We start from the raw sequence: 19,613 nt of genomic DNA, 5'->3' as shown, positions 1-19,613 counted from the left end.
TCGGATGGTGAGGGAGCGGCGGTGGAGGAGGCCCAGGACCTGCATGTCCACGGCAGAGTGGGAGGGGGAGTTGAAATGATGAGCCACAGGGCGGTGGGGTTGATTGTTTATTTAGAAGTAAAAGCTTTTGGAAAGCTGCTCCTTCGTAAGATAGCTAGTGGGGCAGGATCAGAGAACACATAGAAATTTATAGTAAATAAATACTATTTATAGTATAATACTATAGAATTTATAGTAAAAGATCAAAAAGATCATAAATTCTGTCTCCACTGAACGTTCCGAAAGCTTGTACTTCCAAATAAACCTGTTGAACTATCACCAGGTGTTCTGTGATTTTTAACTTTGTCCACCCAAGTCCAACACCGGCACCTCCACATCACAGTATATTATGCCACAGCTAAAATACATTGAGTAGGCAGTAAATGCACAGAAGGCACGATCCAGACCACACCGAGAATACTGTGAACGGTTTTTGTCCCTTGTCTGAAGAAAAGAATACTGGCATTGGAGACAGTACAGAGAAGGTTCACTGAGTTGATTCTGAAATAGAGGGTTGATTGTCTTATGAAGACAGGTTGAGGAGGCTGGACCTGTGTTCGTTGGAATTTAAAAGAATGGGAGGGTACTTTATTGAACATGTAATATTTTTAGGGACTTGACAGGGTAGGTGCAGAAAAGTTGCTTCTCCTTGTGGAAGAGTCTCGGACCAGAGGACATAATCTTAGAATAAGGGATCGATTACTTAAGATGGAGAGGTGAATTTGTTTTCTCTCAGAGGGAGTGAATCTCAAGGCTGGGTTAAGGCTACTTTAAATATTTTCAAGGCTGCAATATACAGTTTTTTATACCCAGTAAGAGATTCAAAGGATTATGGGATAAGATAACAAAGTGAAGTTAGGAATTATCATATAAGACATGACCTCACTGAATGATGCAGCAGACTTGATGAGCCAAATGATCAACTTCTGCTCCTGATTCATTTGTCTAACTCCCTGCTAGAATTGGCATTCCTAGTATCCTAATGTTTCTTATTTTAGTACAGGTAGACAATCCTTTATCCAAAATTTTCCGGAATTCAGACAGGCAGCACCCCATAATCAAACATCAATACTGCAGCAAAAATGTATGAATACTCACTCTAAGTATAAATAAAGACTAGAAATACTAACACAGTTTTTTTATAGAGTAATATACTGATAAAATGAAATACATAGACCATAAATACTCAAGGACATTTTATTTCCAGAAAAAACATTCCAAGAAAAACATTCGGTAAAATTTAAACATACACAGCTTCTGCACTATGGCAGACGGCATTTTTAATCACTTCTTCAAGTGTCGTCTGTCTCATTAACATAGGTTTCTGTTTAAGCAATCTCTCTTTAATTGAGTAAATTGCCATAATCTCTTGCTCACTGATAAATGAATGTTGTTCAAGGCCAGCAATTAGTGGACCACACAGTTTCGCCAAATTGTCTATGGGGACTTTTTCAACTGTATTGACTAAGTCATTATCATCATCACTACTATCGTCACACATATCAGCATATCAGCAATTTTCCCATCATTCAAGGAAGGTACGATAGGTGCATCATTGTCAACGTTCAGCATTTCTTCGATGTCAACTTCCTGTAATTTATTTACACTTTAGTCCGATAAACTTTGTGCGTAACTTACAAGGTTTGCTATCATCTTTTTCTCTTTAGTGACACGAAATCCTTCGAAGTCTTCACCTGTAAGTTCATTTACATGAAACATCATTGTAGGCCAGAGTCTGTGCTAAGCATTGTTCATTTTGATTTATCAGCATCCTTCCAAGCATTAGCAACTGCATAATTGGCATCCTTAACACTAAACTCTTTCAGGAAGTCTTGGATTCCTATCTCTCTGTTGACTGCAGCAAGCATACTGTTTAACAAATAGTCTTTATACTTGCTGTTCATAGAGCACAAAATTCCTTGGTCATAAGGCTGTAATACATATCACATTAGGGGCAAGTAAATGCTGAAAACATTACTTTTCACAAGAAATATGGCAAGGGGATATGCGGAGCAGTTGTCCAGGAACAATAAAATTTTACAGTTTTCTTCTAGTCCAGCTTGCCTGCAATGAGCTTGTGCCGCTGGTACAAAGTGGTTATTGAACCAGTCGAAAAATATTTCTTGGGTTATCCATGTTTTCTTATTTGCATATTAATGCACAGATAAATTGTGTACACCTTTCAGACATTTCCGTTGTTTGCTTTTCCCAATCACTGCCAATTGCACCTTGTGTGTGCCTGCAGCATTGGCACATCCAAGAATAGTTAACCTGTCCTTAATATACTTAAAACCTGTTGGTGCCCTCTCATCAGGCATTGTTCATTTTTTTCTCGGCACATAGCATCAGTAGAGAGCTGTTTCATCAGTATTGTAAATTTGTTCAGGACTAAGGCTTTGCTCAGATATCAACTTAGCAAATTCATCAATTTAATTTTCTACTACTTCATGGTCAGCAGAAGACTTTTCACCGCAGATTTTCAGATATTTTACACCATTATGCTTCTTAAGTTTCTGCAGCCAACCTTCTGAATACTGTATTGACATTCGAACATGGGCTCCTTCAGTATCTGAGGAGTCATGAATGGTGCTGAACATTGCTCATCATCAGCAAACATTACAATTCTGAAAATATAGAATAGAATAGAACATTACAGCGCAGTACAGGCCCTTCGGCCCTCAATGTTGCGCCAACTTGTGGAACCAATCTGAAGCCTATCTAACCATCATTATTCCATTTTCATCCAAATGTTTATCCGATGGCCATCTAAATGCCCTTTGGCATGAGGAGAGAAAGTCATTGATGAATAAGCTGAATGTGGTTGGGTATAGGATACTATCCTGAGGAAGTCCTGTGGACTTATTCTGGAGCTGAGATGATTAACCTCCAGGAACCACAACAATCTTCCTGTGTGCTAGATATGACTCCAGCTACTGGAGAATTTTTCCCTAATTGTCACTGACTCCACTTTTGCAAGGTCTACTTGATGCAAACTCAGTCAAATGATTTCAAGGGGTATCACTCTCACCTCACCTGTGGAATGCAGCTCTTTTGTCCATGTATGAACTAGAGGATAATGAAGTCAGGAGCTAAGTGGCCCTGGCAGAACCGAAACTGGGGCTTTCCTGAACAGCTTATTGCTGAGCAGCTGATGATTGAAACGATTGTTGATAACACCTTCCATCACTTTACTGATGATCGAGAGTAGATTGATGGGGCAGTAATTAGCTGGGTTAGATTTGTCCTGCTTTTTGTATACAGGAACATCAAGGTAATTTTCCACATTGTCGGGTAATTGTTGACTTTGTAGCTTTATTGGAACAGCTTAGTTAGGGGTGCTGCAAGTGCTGGAGCACAAGTCTTCAGTACTATTGCTGGAATGTTGGCAGGGTCCAAAGCATATGCAATTTTCAGTGCCTGCAACTATTTCTTGATATCATGTGGAGTTAATCGAATTGGCTGAAGACTGGCATCTGTCATGCTTGGGGCATCTTGAAGAGGCTGTGATTAATCATCCACTCAGTACTTCTGGCTGAAGGCTGTTGTGAGTGTTTTGGCCTTATCTTGTGTATTAATGTGCTGGGCTCTCCCTTCATTAAGGATGCAGATATTCGTGGCATCTCCTTCTCCAGTGAGTTGTTTAAACATCCACACCATTCACAACTGTATATGTTCGGATTGCAGAGTGTAGACCTGATCCATTGGATGTGGCAACACTTAGCATTGTTTATCACTTGCTGCTTATATGGTTTGACAACCATGTGGTCCTTGACATGTCATTCAGAACTCGACCAGCTTTATCACTAGTATAAATGCCGAGCCGCTCTTTGTGGTGGACATTGAAGTATTCCATCCTTAAGTGTTTTCAACATGAAAGAGCACTGATTCATTAGCTGGGGAAGGATGTTAAGTGGTAATCATCAAGATGTTTCCTTGCCCATATTTGACTTGATGCCATGAAACTCAATATCAAGGTCAGGACATATCCAGGAATTATAATGTCTGGGACATTGTTTATAAGATATGATTTAATCCAAGAATTTGACTATACCATGCTGATGTTTGACTAGTCTGTGAGAGACATGGTGGCTCAGTGGTTATCACTGCTGCCTCACCGTTCAATTCCACCCTTGGGCAACTGTCTGTGTAGAGTTTGCATGTTTTCCCAGTGTCTGTGTGGGTTTCCGCTGCATGCTCCGTATGCCACTCATTGTCCAAAGATGTGCAGGATAGGTGTATTGGCCATGAAATATTGCCCATAGTGTCCAGGGATATATAGGTTAGGTGTGTTACAGGGAAAATATAGGAGATGGGTGGGGTGGGATGCTCTTCGGAGGGTCAGTGTGGACATGTTGGGCCAAATGGCCTGTTTCTCTACTGTTGTGATTCTGTGATAGCTCTCTCAATTTTAGCACTAGTCCCCAGATGTATGGAGGGCTTTTGAGGATCAACAGGACTGTGTTTTTGCTGTTGTCATTTCCAGTGCCCTAGATCAATGCCAGGTGGTCTATCTGGGTTCATCTCTTTTTTGAGACCGGTGATTGTTGCTAGGAAATTTTGGATGTAAATGTCAACCACATTGTTATGGGTTTGGGGTCACATGTAGACAAGACCAAGTAGGGGTAACAGAGGACCTCTTCTGAAGGACACTAGTGAATCAGATGGGATGTTTTCCTCTGCAACCGACACTGGTTTCATGGTCATTGTTAGATCCTTAATTCAAAATATTTAGTGGATTCACGTTCTGCATCTACTGTGGTGAGATTCAATCCCAGGTTCCTGGAACACTATCTGAGTTTCTGGATTGATAATTTACAGATAATACCGCTAGGCCATCACCTCTAATTCTACATTTAGTATGCGCTGAAGTTTCCTGATTCATTTTTCTATTTAACTTCCAATCATATATTAACCTTGTGCTAAAGTTATAATATAAATCTGGAACCAGAACCCAACCTGATACCAAGAGAGTTTAGAGTGAGACTGTCTATCAACTACAATTTGCTTTGTAGTTAATATGGTCTTCTAACATTAAATTTGCATTTCAATGCGAAATTGAAACTTTTCTGCATTGAATCAAATAATGTATATAATGCCTGATATGATAATTGGTCATATGACGTGAAATAGCCTCTTTTTTTCTTATAATTGCTTCCTGATTCGCAAAGTGTGTCCAGCACTGTTTTGATTCTTATTGCACATTTCTAGCATGTGCAATAAATTAGTCTGCTGTTTAATTTGAAATAACCACAGTGCTTTCTTTCATTGCATATTAGGAACTTTTTGGTGCCTTTGGAGTAGATATTCTCATCAAGCTATTAAAGATTGACCCAAATAAGTTCTATAGTGGCATGGGTCACAACAAGCTAATACTGGCAATAGTAGATTGTGTCTGGTAAGTTCCTTGTTATAATGCTGCAGTAAATAATTTCAGTTGTAATTTCTCTCAGTATCTATTTTGTTTCTCACTGCAGATTAAGCACAGAACTGGCCTCCTCTACCACCTAATCAAGGCCACCACACTTCCCACCGACCTATCACAATCACCTTCTACTGTTGCCCACCTATCGCCATCCCAACTACCTTTCCCTCAGCCCCACCCTCCCATTTATTTCTCAGCCCCCGTTCACCCTCCCCAGTCCTGATAAAACTCTCTTGCTCCTCAGATGCTGCCTGACCTGCTGTGCTTTTTCCAATGCCACACTTTTTCGACTCTGACTTCTTCAGCATCAGCATTCCTCACTATCACATAGTTTACTTAATGCATTCACAAAGTAACATAATATTATGTTTTGTATAAGATATTTTATAAGGGTATAATTTACATTGTTATTGTGTTATTTGCAAACTTATCATGAAATCTCACATTATTAGTTGTGTTTTATCTCTTAATATTTTTGTACTTTAATGTTTGTGATGTAATTAATGTAGTGCATGAGGCTTGTTTTATTCAATGAATAAGAAGCCTACATCAACAATATATCAATGTTGTGAGTGCAAAACAATTTCAGAGGACAATGATTTTTATTCACTCATGGGTTGTGAGCATCACTGGCTGGCCAATATTTATTGCCTCTCCTCTAGTTATCCTTGAGAAGGTGGTAGTGACCTGCTTCTTGAACCACTGCAGTTCCTGTGCTGTATATTGGCAGATAATGTTGTTATGGAGGGAGTTCCAGGATTTTGACTCTGCTGCAGTGAGGGAACGGTGATATATTTCCAAGTCAGGATGGTGAGTGGCTTGGAGGGAACTTGCAAGCACTGGTGTTCCTATGTAAATGCTGCCCTTGTCCTAGATGGAAATGGTTTTGTATTTGGAATATACTGTCTAAGGATCTTTGGTGAATTTCTGCAGTGTGTCTTGCAGATAGTACACACTTTTGCTACTGGACGTTGATGCTTGTGGATGTGCTGCCAGTCAAGTGGGCTGCTATGTCCTGGATGGTGTCAAGCTTTTTGAGTGTCGTTGAAGCTGCACCCATCCAGGCAAGCTTTAAAGTTCATGACCATCTAATTTAAGAATTTTTAAATATAAATAATTGTTTTTCATTATTAGCTCATTTTAGGATTGAAACAATAATCATATCCTTTTTAACCCCATTAAGATCAGCTTTCACCTTTCCACTGCTAACTGCTCTCCTTTTTGCTTTTCCCAATAATTTTTTCACTGTTTCTTTCATCCTCTTAACTTGAAGACATTAACATTTTTGTTCAGATTCAATTCCTTGGCTAGGCTCTATAGTTAGACCAGTAACTGACAAAAGACTATTTTACTATAGATGTTTATTACTGAGCTTAATTCTATCCTCAAAACACACATTTCCCATGGAAGACATTGAACTGAAGTGATGGGATGTTGCTGTCAATTAAAGCACTCTAACTGTCCAGCTGAAATCAGCTAAGCTTGCCTGAACCAAGAATAAAACAGGTATCTTAATGACATAAAATAGAAACAAAAAGTGCTGGAAATGCTTGGCACATTTTAGCAAGATCTGTAGAGAGAAAAGGAGCCAGGTTTTATGAACGAAAATAAAAACTTAGCAGCAAGTTAACTGACCAAAAACAAGCCTGCTCCATGTTCATAAAAGGCCAGAGGCAGACTAAATTGGTACACAGCAGGACTTCTGCCTCTCAGTCCCACCTTCAGAAACTGAGGGACTGCAGACAGGCCCACCAAAGAGGTCTGATGCAATCTCAGATCCAGTTAAGTCAGAGGACTTTGGGTAGGAGAGAGGTTTCTCATCTTTTTCATAGCTATATTCTTGAAGGCAACTGCAATTGGTAATAAATGATGGCAGAAGAAGCCTGTAACCTCGGAATGAGTCGATAAACTAAAAACCCCTGAGAGAGGAGGGTAAGGGGTAAAAGTGTAGTTTTAAAAGACTGTGCAGATAGAAAGGAGGGGTGAACACTATCTTTGGGAAGCCATTGCCCCTGATGTACAAAAAACAGGCTCAAAATAGAATACTCTGTTACTTACTGTTCTTTAATTTAAAACTGTTTTAAAAAGCTGCTCACTCCTGCTTGGCTGCCCACACCAACTATAGTATGGCATGGACACACTAATACTAGAGTCAGTTGAGCTTTTAGCAAGCTCAGTTGATTCAGAATTACCTATTACAAATGGTGGCCAAGTTGCTGATTTCAGTGCCCATCTAGCCCATTGGGGTTACCTCGAGGTGGATAGGAAGGTGGTGGGCTAGGCACTCGTCCTAATTTACATCCACCCCCCTGCCAAAAACACACATGATATACAGCCCCATAATTTAATATTTCAAGTTGATTTCCTTTAATCTTCTTTATCTACTCACTCACGTTTTACAGTCTTAACCAGAGAGACAAAAATAGCTAATTCCTTACTATTAAGGAAGTAGTAGCAGGATAATTTATAAAGCAAAATTCTTCCTATTATGGAAAAGAAAAGTTGTTTTTGGCAAATTTATGACAGAATAACAAAATGGTTGCTGAATAAAAGGAGATTAGTTAGGCTATCATATCTGTGCTGTCTCTCTGACAGAGCAATTTCACTCATGTCAATCCTCTACTTTTTCCCCACTGCCCTATACGCTCCTCCTCTTCAAATAATAATCCAGTTCCTCTTGATTGTGCTTCCTCCACCAAGCTCTCAGACAGCATAGTTCAGATCCTAACAACTCGCAAAATATTTTTTGCGACATTAAAACCGTGCACTCTAATTCTTAATCCTTCCATTAATGGGAATAGTTCTTCCTTTCAACTCGGTCCAGAGCCCTCAAAAATTTTAATAACTTTATCACATTTTCACTCAACCTTCTCTTCATCCAATGATGTAACATAAATTCCTCATTTCTGAAGTCACTCTGATAAATTTTTTTGCACATTTTATTGCCTTGCTATGCATTCTAAAGATTTAGATTTTCCCAAACTCCCACAATTCATTCCCTCCAAGCTGCCTACCACAGCCAGGGAGATCCACATAGCTGCTGGAGAGATTAGAAGTAATGTAGGTTCAGAATGAACAAGTTTAGATGTTTAATATAACATTCTTGCTCTGTACTCTATGCCCATATTAATGAGACTTAAATGTGTTATGCTTTATTTACCACTCTTCAATCAGTTATGCACATATTTTCCACCTCCCTTCTGACCCTTGTACCACGTTTGGAATTGTATCCTTTATTTTCTATTGCCCTCCACAGTCTTTCAACAAATTGAATCATCTCACATTTTTCTGTGTTGAATTGCATCTGCCATTCGTCCACCCATTTCACAGATATTGTATTCAAGTTGCTATTGTTCCTTTTATTGCATGGCTCTAATTTTGCTCATAAGTCTATTTTGTGGAACTTTAACAAACATCTTTTGGAACTATATGTAAAACACACCAATAGCATTGCTCTCATCAACTCTCTCTGACAAAAATATAAGCATGTTAGTTGAATACAGTTAATCTTTAATAAATCCACGTTAGCTTTCATTAACTAACCTGCATTTGCCCAAGTAACTATTAATTTTCTCACAAATTACTATTTCTGGAAGTTTCCCTAGCTGGTATGTTAAATTAAACTAACTGGTACGTAGTCGCTGGGCTTGGCTTCGCCCTTTTTTGAACAACGGTGTGACATTTGAAATTCTCCAGTTCCCTGACATCATGCTTGAATCTAAGGAAGACTCGAAAATTATGACAAGTGTCTCCAAGTTTTTCATTTTCTCTTCCCATAGTGTCCTTCAGTTGAATCTGATCCTGGTGCCTTTAAGTGTACAATCTGTTCTTAAACTCACTGTTTGCTTCACTTACTTAATCCTTCTCTGAACCTTTTACATTCAGCTTAATTCTCTGTTGTACTCTGTTGTCCACCTGTTATCCATCATAAACACATTTTTATTCTTCATTTTAATGTCCATCTCTTTTGTCAACTGGGGGGAGCTGTGCATTTAATTACCTTACCTTTCACTTATATGTTAGTATGCCTTTACTCTGAACTATCTCTTCTTTAAAGACAATCCATTGTTCATTTATAATTTTGCCATCCAACCCTGGATTCTTATTTATCTAAGTCAGATAATAGACAATAGGTGCAGGAGTAGGCCATTCAGCCCTTCGAGCCTGCACCGCCATTCAATATAATCATGGCTGATCATTCCTAATCAGTATCCTGTTCCTGCCTTATCTCCATAACCCTTGATGCCACTATCTTTGAGAGCTCTCCAACTCCTTCTTAAATGAATCCAGAGAGTGGCCTCCACTGCCCTCTGGGGCAGAGCATAATCTTATACGTCTCATTCAGATCCCCTCTCAGTCTTCTAAACTCAAGGGTACACAAGCCCAGTCGCTCCAGTCTTTCAGCGTAAGGTAGTCCCGCCATTCCAGGAATTGACCTCGTGAACCTACGCTGCATTCCCTCAATAGCCAGAATGTCTTTTCTCAAATTTGGTGACCAGAGCTGCACACAGTACTCCAGGTGTGGTCTCACCAGGGCCCTGTACAGCTGCAGAAGCACCTCTTTGCTTCTATATTCAATTCCTCTTGTTATGAAGGCCAGCATGCTATTAGCCTTTTTCACTACCTGCTGTACCTGCATGCTTGCCTTCATTGATTGGTGTACAAGAACACCCAGATCTCTCTGTACTGCCCCTTACATAAATTGATTCTATTGAGGTAGTAGTCTGCCTTCCTGTTCTTGCTACCAAAGTGGATAACCATACATTTCTCCACATTAAACTGCATCTGCCATGCATCTGCCCACTCACCTAACTTGTCCAGGTCACCCTGTAATCTCTTAATATCCTAATCACTTTTCACCCTGCCACCCAGTTTTGTATCATCGGCAAATTTGCTAATGTTATTGCTGACACCATCTTCTATATCATTAGCATATATTGTAAAAAGCTGTGGTCCCAGCATGGATCCCTGCGGTACCCCACTGGTCATTGCCTGCCATTCCGAAATGGAGCCGTTTATCACTACCCTTTGTTTCCTATTAGCCAACCAATTTTCAAACCAATCTAGTACTTTGCCCCCAATGCCATGTGCCCTAATTTTACTCACTAACCTCCTGTGTGGGACTTTATCAAAAGCTTTCTGAAAGTCCAGGTACACTACATCTACTGGATTTCCCTCGTCCAACTTCAAAGTTACATCCTCAAAAAATTCAAGAAGATTAGTCAAGCATGATTTCCCCTTCATAGATCCATGCTGACTCTCTCCTATCCTGTTACTACTATCCAGATGTGTAGTAATTTCATCCTTTATAATAGACTCCAGCATCTTTCCCACCACTGAGGTCAGACTAACTGGTCTATAATTTCCTGCTTTCTCTCGCCCACCTTTCTTAAAAAGTGGTATAACATTAGCCACCCTCCAATCCTCAGGAACCGACCCCGAATCTATTGAACTCTGGAAAATAAGCACCAACGCATCCACGATTTCCCGAGCCACCTCCTTCAGTACCCTGGTATGCAGACCATCAGGCCCCGGAGACTTATCAACCTTCAGACCTAACAGTCTCTCCAACATCTGCATCTATTCTTACTCATCAAAGTTGGCTTTCCTCAAGTTAATTATTTTCACACTTTCACTCCTTGACTTTTCTACAACAATCTAAATCTTATGATACAATGATCACAATTCCCTAAGTGTTCTTTTACTAATACTTGTTCCACTTGGCTCATCTCATTCCTAAGAAACAGTTTAGCAGTGCCCCTTTCATAGAACATTACAGCGCAGAATAGGCCCTTCAGTCCTCGATGTTGCACTGACCTGTGAAACCAATCCGAAGCCCATCTAACTTACACTATTCCATTTTTGTTCATATGTTTATTCAATGACCATTTAAATGCCCTTAAAGTTGGCGAATCTACTACTGTTGCAGGTAGTGTGTTCCATGGTTCTATTACTCTGAGTAAAGAAACAACCTCTGACATCTGTCCTATATCTAACACCCCTCAATTTAAGGCTATGTCTCCTCATGCTAGCCATCACCATCCGAGGAAAAAGGCTCTCACTGTCCATCCTATCTAACCCTCTAGTTATCATATATGTCTAAATTAAGTCACCTCTCAACCTTCTTCTCTCTAACGAAAACACCCTCAAGTCCCTCAGCCTTTCCTCGCAAGACCTTCCTTCCATATCAGGCAACATCCTAGTAAATCTCCTCTGAACCCTTTCCAAAGCTTCCACCTCCTTCCTATAGTGGTGACCAGAACTGCATGCAATACTCCAAGTGCGGCTGCATCAGAGTTTTATACAGTTGCAGCATGACCTCATGGTTCTAACTCAATTCCTCTACTAATAAAAGCTAACACACTGTATGCCTTCTGAACAGCCCTATCAACTTGGTGGCAACTTTCAGGGATCTATGTAACCAAGATCTCTCTGCTCATCTACACTACCAAAAATAGTTAGAGTGGAAATGTAGTGCTATAGAATATTCTCTTGAATACTGTAGCCACTATTGCCCCACTCTGTCTTTTACTGCTATGTCAGTCCACATTCAGATAACGTCTCCCTTTGCATTTCTCTGTTATTTTCTTGAAAGTTTGTTCGTGTACATTTTTCCCACTGATTGGTGAGCTGTAGAGTGCTCCAACAACATTGTTGAACCTTAGCTCTAGCCAAACAAATTCTGTCCCTGACCTATTGGAACACAATCTCTCTCCAATGATGTAATGTTCTCCTTTCTGTCATTCTTTATCAATATTCCCACCTCTCCCACTTTCCTACGTTTATTGAATACGTTGTATCCAAGAATATTTAACAACTAATAGTGCCCTTCTTTGAGCCAGTTCTTTGAAGCTGTAACATGCAGTGTGGGTAAAGAGCAACCAATAGATATCTGGTTCAGCTCACTGCTTTCTCCAAATAACTTCCTTGTTGTCCACTGCCCCAATGCAGAGCATGGCATAAGCATGAGACTCATAAGCACCTTTTCACCAAGGATATTGGCACCCAACTTTCAGGGAGGCATGATCATCATCCTGGCATCTGCAATGCCCTGACAATGCACCCTACAGTCTCATGCATTTGAAATGTATGACACCAACAACCAACAGATTGCAGCCACATCAGATACAGTAACTGCATAGGGAAAGATACCCAGATCACTGTTGCATCAGGCTGCCCACCAGGGTTGTTAGCTAGCTGTTCCAGCACATGGTGCCTAGCAGCCTGCCAGCAACATACATGCCTGCCCTTGCCATTGCACTTGCAGTTAGTGCTGTACACACGCAGGTGGCCATGCTGCATAGCCATGCTCAACCAAGCTCACCTAGCTCTTCTTATATATCAGTGAGCAATGTCAGGTTACCACCAACTCTATGGAGGCATCCATCAGCAAGGGGGTCCAGAGCAATTAATCAGGGGCAGCCATCCATGCCAGTTGTGGGCTTCAGCCACGGTCAAACATCACACCACAGTGGGTCTGTGCTTTTGTGCTTCAAGGTGCAGGTCATGGTCAGCCCTTTGTCTCTATAGGGGCCAGACTTAGGCTGAAGGGAAGTTGGCCACAGTCTGAAACACATGAGGCAACCAGTCAGGTCTGTGCTGATATTGGCCAGTAATAGTCGAGGGAGTAGACCACATTTATCCCTTTGCCATTATTTAGAGGTGGAAAAATGGAGAATGGGGATTCAGTGGGGGAAGTAAGGCAAGTGTAGATGCATTTACTTGGCCTGGCTGATGACCTGGGTAAGTGTGAAGCCTGTGGAGTAGGCAAATGGGTATGTGAGCGGGAGCAGGTGATGTTAGCATCTCAATAGCATGTTAATGCTGAGGCTGAAAGCCAAAGGCAGAGGACCACGCACTGCCAATTAAATCATGAAGCACACCAAAATTGCATAATGTCCAGGACGATGACTTGAAATGTTCTCGCATGCTGGGAGAAGTAAGTGAGCCAAGGTATGAAGGAGGCAGCTGCATCTACAACTAGTCACTGAGAATTCACAGAGTAAGGACATTGATGTCATACAAATGAAATATTGAGTACACAGCATTCAGGCAGTGTACTACTTAGCCACTGTGCAGCATTGACCTTCACTGTATGTTGAACCTTGCTGGCACCATCACTACTGGGGAACTGTCTGAAATAGACAGTCATCTAAAGAGCGAGCAATGCTGATAGGCAGAGGGCCCAACTTGTCAGAATGAGCCAATGCAAGAACACATGTTGTTAACACTACGCACACATGCATTCATTGAATATCTCCGCCATACCACATTCCATGGGAGCAAGGAGTGCACCCAAAGAGCACAATGAAGCACCTAGGCCTTACACAGAGATATGAACAGCCACATGAATGGTGATAAACAAACTTTATTACAAACTCAAACTTTGTAGATAAGTGTCAGCTGTGAGCCGCGCATATGTGATCACAAAACCCTTCTTCTCCTCTCCCTCCCAATGTGCCTCACTGACTTCTCCTTTTGTGCAAATGTAGGGGTGGAGGAGGCTTACTCTGCAGTCAAATCCACTAATCGTGAAGATATGGTGGAGTGACCCTGGGATTTTTTTGCCCAAATGGTGGCTCAGTGGTTAGCACTGCTGCCTCACAGCGCCGGGGACCACGGTTCGATTCCAACTTCGGGCGACTCTCTGTGTTGAATTTGCACGTTCTGATGTCTGTGTGAGTTTCCTCCAGGTGCTCTGGTTTCCTCCCACAATCCAAAGATGTGCAGTTTAGGTGAATTGGCCATGCTAAATTGCCCATAGTGTTCAGGGATGTGCAGGTTAGATGCACTAGTTAGGCATAAATGTAGAGGGTAGGGAATAGGGTCTGGATGGGTTACTCTGGAGGGTCGGTGTGGACTTGTTGGGCCAAATGACCTGTTTGCACGCTGTAGGGATTCCGTGATTCTATGAAATGGTTCAGACATGGTCTTCTTGTCCCTCCCTTCACACCGGGCCATCCTGACTCTGCCCTGATGTGAGATGTCTTTTCCTGTAATGACATAAAGGGGGTGAATGCGGTTGACATGTGCTGGTGCATTGGAAGGGAAGTTGTTGAGGTGTTCTGAGGGAGTGACGAAGCAGAGGATTCAGGGCTAATGCTGTAGCAAGATGAGAAGGGAAGGAGAGTGAGTGATGCAAGATATTGCATGCAATAGAACAGAAGCCGTGGTGGCAGAAGAATACAGTAGCAGGAATAGAGTGAGGTGTGAGTTGGCAGAGAGCAAAATGTGGCATTTACCCTGGTAGCACAGAGAAGGTTATTGACCTTCTTCCAGCACTCTTACCTGGTCCCCCACAGTCTGGACAAGGCACTAACCCACATGGCAATCTCTGACCAGGCAGACACCATGTAGCAGCACAGCATTCTCTGTCAACCCTCCTATGCATCACTCCATTAAACAGGGTGGCACAGTAGCTCAGTGGTTAGCACTGCTGCTGCACCACACCAGGGACCTAGTTTCGATTCCAGCCTTATGTTGCTGTCCACATGGAATTCTCCCCTTCTGAGTGGGTTTCCTCCAGATGCTCGAGTTTCCTCACACAGTCCAAAGATGTGCAGCTTATGTAGATTGATCATGCTAAATTACCCCAATAGTGTCCAGGGAAGTTCAGGCTAGGTGGAGTAGCCTTGGTAAATGCAGGGTTAAGAGGATAGGGTGGAGTGGTTCTCAGTGGGATGCTTTTTAGAGGATCAGTGCCGACTCAAAGGACTGAATGGCCTCTTTCTGCACTGTCCAGATTCTATGATTCTAAGACCTCCGTGTTCTTGTTGGACAACCTCAGTGCCAACTTGTCCTTGCCAGCTATCTCTGTCTAGTCACCGGCTAAGAGCCGGGCAGATGCCAGTGCTCCCTCAGGTACACTTTGGGCTCTTGAAGATGATGTGGCAGCAAGGGATGCTGGTCTTGTAGTAGATGTCCAGTGAGTGATGACTACTTGGAACAGCTCATTCTAAGATGGAGTAAGTGATGCAAGATATTGCATGCAAAGAACAGAAGCCTTGGTGGCAGATGAATACAGTAGCAGAGATAGAATGAAGTGTAAATTGACAGAGAACAAAGTGTGGCATTTACCCTGGTGGCACAGAGAAGGTTATTTACCTTCTTCCAGAACTCTTACCTGCTTCCCCCACAGTTTGAACAGGGCACTAACCTATGTGGCAATCTCTGACCAGACAGACATCATGTAGTGGCACAGCATTCTCTGGCAGCCCTCCCAGAAGAAGACCACTCTCCTATGCATCACTCCAGTAAACAGGGCAGCACAGTAGCTCAGTGGTACAAAGTGATACATGCCACTGGATTGCCAATGGCAATTAAAGCATAAAGTGGCAAGTTTGATAAGATAAAGACACCCAGCCTCATGGTGAGTTTCTCTCCACCAAACTCAATGCAACTTGCACTAGCCAAAAAATGTAATCTTCCGCATACTGAATCTTTTTAAGGTTGACAAACTGTAAATATTGTGATACCCCAGATATCAGTGATGAAGCCTCGACTATCTCGCATTACCTATCACTAATAAGTTGGATAAAGGAACAGTGTGAATTCTTGTGAAACTTTCTGACAATGCGAAGAAAAGTCGGAAAACAAGCTGTGACTTAAACAAAGGGTAAAATTAAATTCTCCCCAAAGAGGCACACTGGATGGCCAGGTTCCCATTTATTTGGGTGGGAATAGAGAGGGCTGAAAACCTACTATCTTCATAACACCCCACGACTAAGTCCAGGGTAGAAAGGTTCAAGGATGGTTTTCTCATATGGAAGCCAATGGAGATCCAGAAAGTGTACACATAAGGCAGCATGAGCCTGAGCAGGTGGGCAATACTGGTATCAGTGGAATACCGTGCATATATAGACACACATACACCACGCATACGCGCGCGCACACCCACACGCGCACACACACACACATTCCTGTAGTATTACGGAACCAACACTCAGGTTCTGGGGTTTGGGATGTCTGGTTAGAGTTGTCAGGTCAGGTTGGAGATGAGATATCAAGGCTGTGAAGAGGTTAGTGGCAGTATGGGATGTGGAGATGAGCACAGGTCAGGGATGAAGGATTGTTGGGTTGATAATGTTGTAGAAATGTCAGGCCCAGGGTGAGGGGATGTCGAGTCAGGAAGTCTGAAGTGAGTTGAGCTTAAAAAAACCGAAAGAACTGTGGATGCTGTAAATCTGAAACAAAATCAGAAATTGCTGGAAAATGTCAGCAGGTCAGGCAGCATCTGTGGAAATAAATCGCAGTTAATGTTTTGGGTCCAGTGACCCTTCTTCAGAACCGTACTTACTACAAATAAGGAGGTGGGAGCAGAGTTTCAGCTAACCTCATGCTTATCAAAATTGCTGAGATGCACTGTTCATATTTGTTCAGTTGATCGGTATTCTGGTATTACTCATCCAAACATTTTGCCACCCAATAATCGTGGAGATTTCAAATATTTTGGATTATTATAGTAAACAAGGACAAGGAAGCAACTGTTGCTATGTTGGCTGAGGTGGTTATGTTACTTAAAGCACACTTCTTTTGAACACAAACAGCAAGGTATTACTGAAATTTGCCATACAGTAGCATGAGTTACTGTCTTAAGATAAAAGATGCAAATTACTAAAATAATTTTATAGCATACAATGCTATAAAATATAATGGGCATAAGTAGCAATCAACATGATTGAAGAAATAGGTATTTCATTTAAGCAACCTGTTGTTAGCACTCAGATTTGGCATTTTCACTGTCTTTGCAACTTTTCATGCAAAATTGATTGGCAGGGAAAAATACGACAAAAAACAAAGAAGACCTTGTGTGCGTGAAGCATCTTTCCCACCCTCAAGATCTGCAAAAGCACCTTACCACCAAAGAAATACTTTTGAAGTGGAGTCATGTAACTTAATACAAATTAAGATATATTTTCCAAAAATGAAAATAGCAGTAGGATGAATAAATTTGCACATGTCTACTTATTAGTCATCCAGCAGATAAAGCAGTAATGAAAAAGTTAAATGCAATTATTTTATGTTTATTACAGGTGCTGCATTGTTGGGTGCTACACAGCTGAAGACAGCTTCCTTGAAATGGGAGGCATTTTTCTTCTCTTAGATTTGCTTGAGGTAAACATTAAAAATTATGGATAATGTGGTAATCATGTTACTGAGCTTTTGAATCTAAAACTTCCGAGCTCAAATCCCATCAGTAACCATTGAGGATTTAGTTAGCCTGAAAGCATATTGGTCAATGAAATTCTCTTGAACACATTTCAGGAATTCTTCCCTCCACCACACCCCCTTTTCCTTTACTCTGATGTTAGCATAGCTGATATTTGGATAATGAACTCTTCCAGTGGCAACACTCTTTCATTTCTCCACACCTGTATAATTTCTGCAGATTTGCTCCTTTTTCTTGCTTACTATTTGGAGGTCTCGAATAAGCAAATACAGTGATCATATCTTTCTTGCTTTTCAACTCTCACTAAATGGATTCTGGCAATTTTTCCTTCCAGGACATTGTCTTTCAAACAGTTCAATGTCTTCCCTAATTAGTGCTACCACTTCGCCTTCCTTTTCTCTATCTTTTCAGAAGACCAGTGCATCCTCATTATCACTTAAAGACAGAATTAGATGTGGAGCCATAATGAAGGTATGCTGAGGACATTCTTTGGAAGGAAGTTACACAATAACAATTTCTTTGTATCTTAGAAGACATTATTATAATTCTGTTTTTCAACATCAAAGATGCTTTATAATTATAATTTGACAAGGTTTGACCAAGAAAGATTAACAGTCAACTCCATACACGAGAAATATAAATAATGTATATTATTGGCATTTCTAATTCCTTACTTTAATGTTTCTCATTCTCAGTATTGTCAGAATTGTAGATTTGTGCCATAGAGTTTGAGGTTGAATGATTATATTAGCAAGGCAAAAAGATACATTATAATTTGAAGGTCTTTATTTGTATTTATCTGCTAATTTGATTTTAAAAATGTATTTACTTGAACTTTGTCAAGTGGGCCTTTTCTGTTTTCTTGCAAAGGCAAGCCCAAAGCGCATGCATAGTTTGGTACTCGGAACCCTACTTGAGTTATGTGACAACCCAAAAACGGCTTATCACATAAATGTGTGGCGTGGAAAACATGATTCTACAGCAGCTAGTCTTCTCCTACAACTTTGGAGGGAAGAGGAGAAACAAATGCGAGTCAAGCGGGATGACCATGGAAGAATTTTAGGTAAATGCATGTGAAAAACTTCCTGTAATGTTAAGATTACAATGTGAAAGTAGTTTTCTGCCAGCACCAAACCTGTAGCATAGACATGAAAATGGCAGGAGATTAAGTACTTAGACTTTAGGTTTGTCTCACTATTTCTGCCCATTATTTCACAAGCAGATAATTGTGCCGAGGCATCTTATACAAATAGAATTTTAAAACTATTTTCATAGTGCACAGATAAATGTTCCCATGTTTTTCAGTGGTACTGTGCCGTACATAAATTGAGTCTTTTTAAAATGAATAATACAGGATTTGCACATGCTACACCATCAACCTATGTCCTAAAAGGTTATGTGACTGCATTCAAAATGTGCAGCTGCAGTTTAGAGTCTTGGACTTGTGCTTCTATTATTTTTTCTAGCACAATTTTTTGCATTTATTTTTGCCTTATCTGTTTCACAATGTTTTCAAATTATCCATACATTTTCTATCTCTGGCGTCTGGGTTTTTCAATTGTAGTTGTAGCAACCAAAATCCATAAAAACAGATTTTGATTATTTTGTAGGAGGAAATGGAGAACCACTCATTATTAGGTTAATATTTCTGGGTTTCAAAGTCACTTTTTACCTCTCAAGCATGCTACAGCTACCACAAGCCAAACTATTCATTTACTATTTTATCAAAATATTTTATTTGAGTCATTCTAGGATGCTCCAAAGAACTTCACAGTCATTTCAGTACTTTTGAAGTCAATGCTTTGCTATCATGCTTGCCTACAAACTTCAGTGTGTGCACAAAAAAGGTCCAACAAACATCATTAAAAAAACTATTCTTAATCTGCTTTTGGTGATATTGGCTGATGGATGGACTTTGGCTTGGACTGAAGAAGAACTCTTCCATTCCTCTTTGAATAGTGCTGTAGAATCTTTTACGTTGAT

The 19,613-nt window shown here is 40.8% G+C and overlaps 1 protein-coding gene across 1 annotated transcript in view; it reads left to right on the top strand.

Annotated features, from left to right (window-relative positions):
- The window catches only part of LOC122550002 (cilia- and flagella-associated protein 69-like), a 111,633-nt gene that overhangs the window by 65,240 nt on the left and 26,780 nt on the right, over positions 1–19,613 (top strand). The window contains exons 15-17 of the mRNA XM_043690357.1: positions 5,316–5,434; positions 17,494–17,575; positions 18,501–18,693. Of these exons, the coding sequence (XP_043546292.1) occupies positions 5,316–5,434; positions 17,494–17,575; positions 18,501–18,693 (394 nt within the window). The remainder of the gene's footprint in view (positions 1–5,315; positions 5,435–17,493; positions 17,576–18,500; positions 18,694–19,613) is intronic.

The sequence above is a fragment of the Chiloscyllium plagiosum genome, chromosome 5 (genome assembly GCF_004010195.1).
Source record: "Chiloscyllium plagiosum isolate BGI_BamShark_2017 chromosome 5, ASM401019v2, whole genome shotgun sequence".
Classification (NCBI taxonomy): domain Eukaryota; kingdom Metazoa; phylum Chordata; class Chondrichthyes; order Orectolobiformes; family Hemiscylliidae; genus Chiloscyllium; species Chiloscyllium plagiosum.
This window is presented reverse-complemented; position numbering and strand designations above follow the sequence as displayed.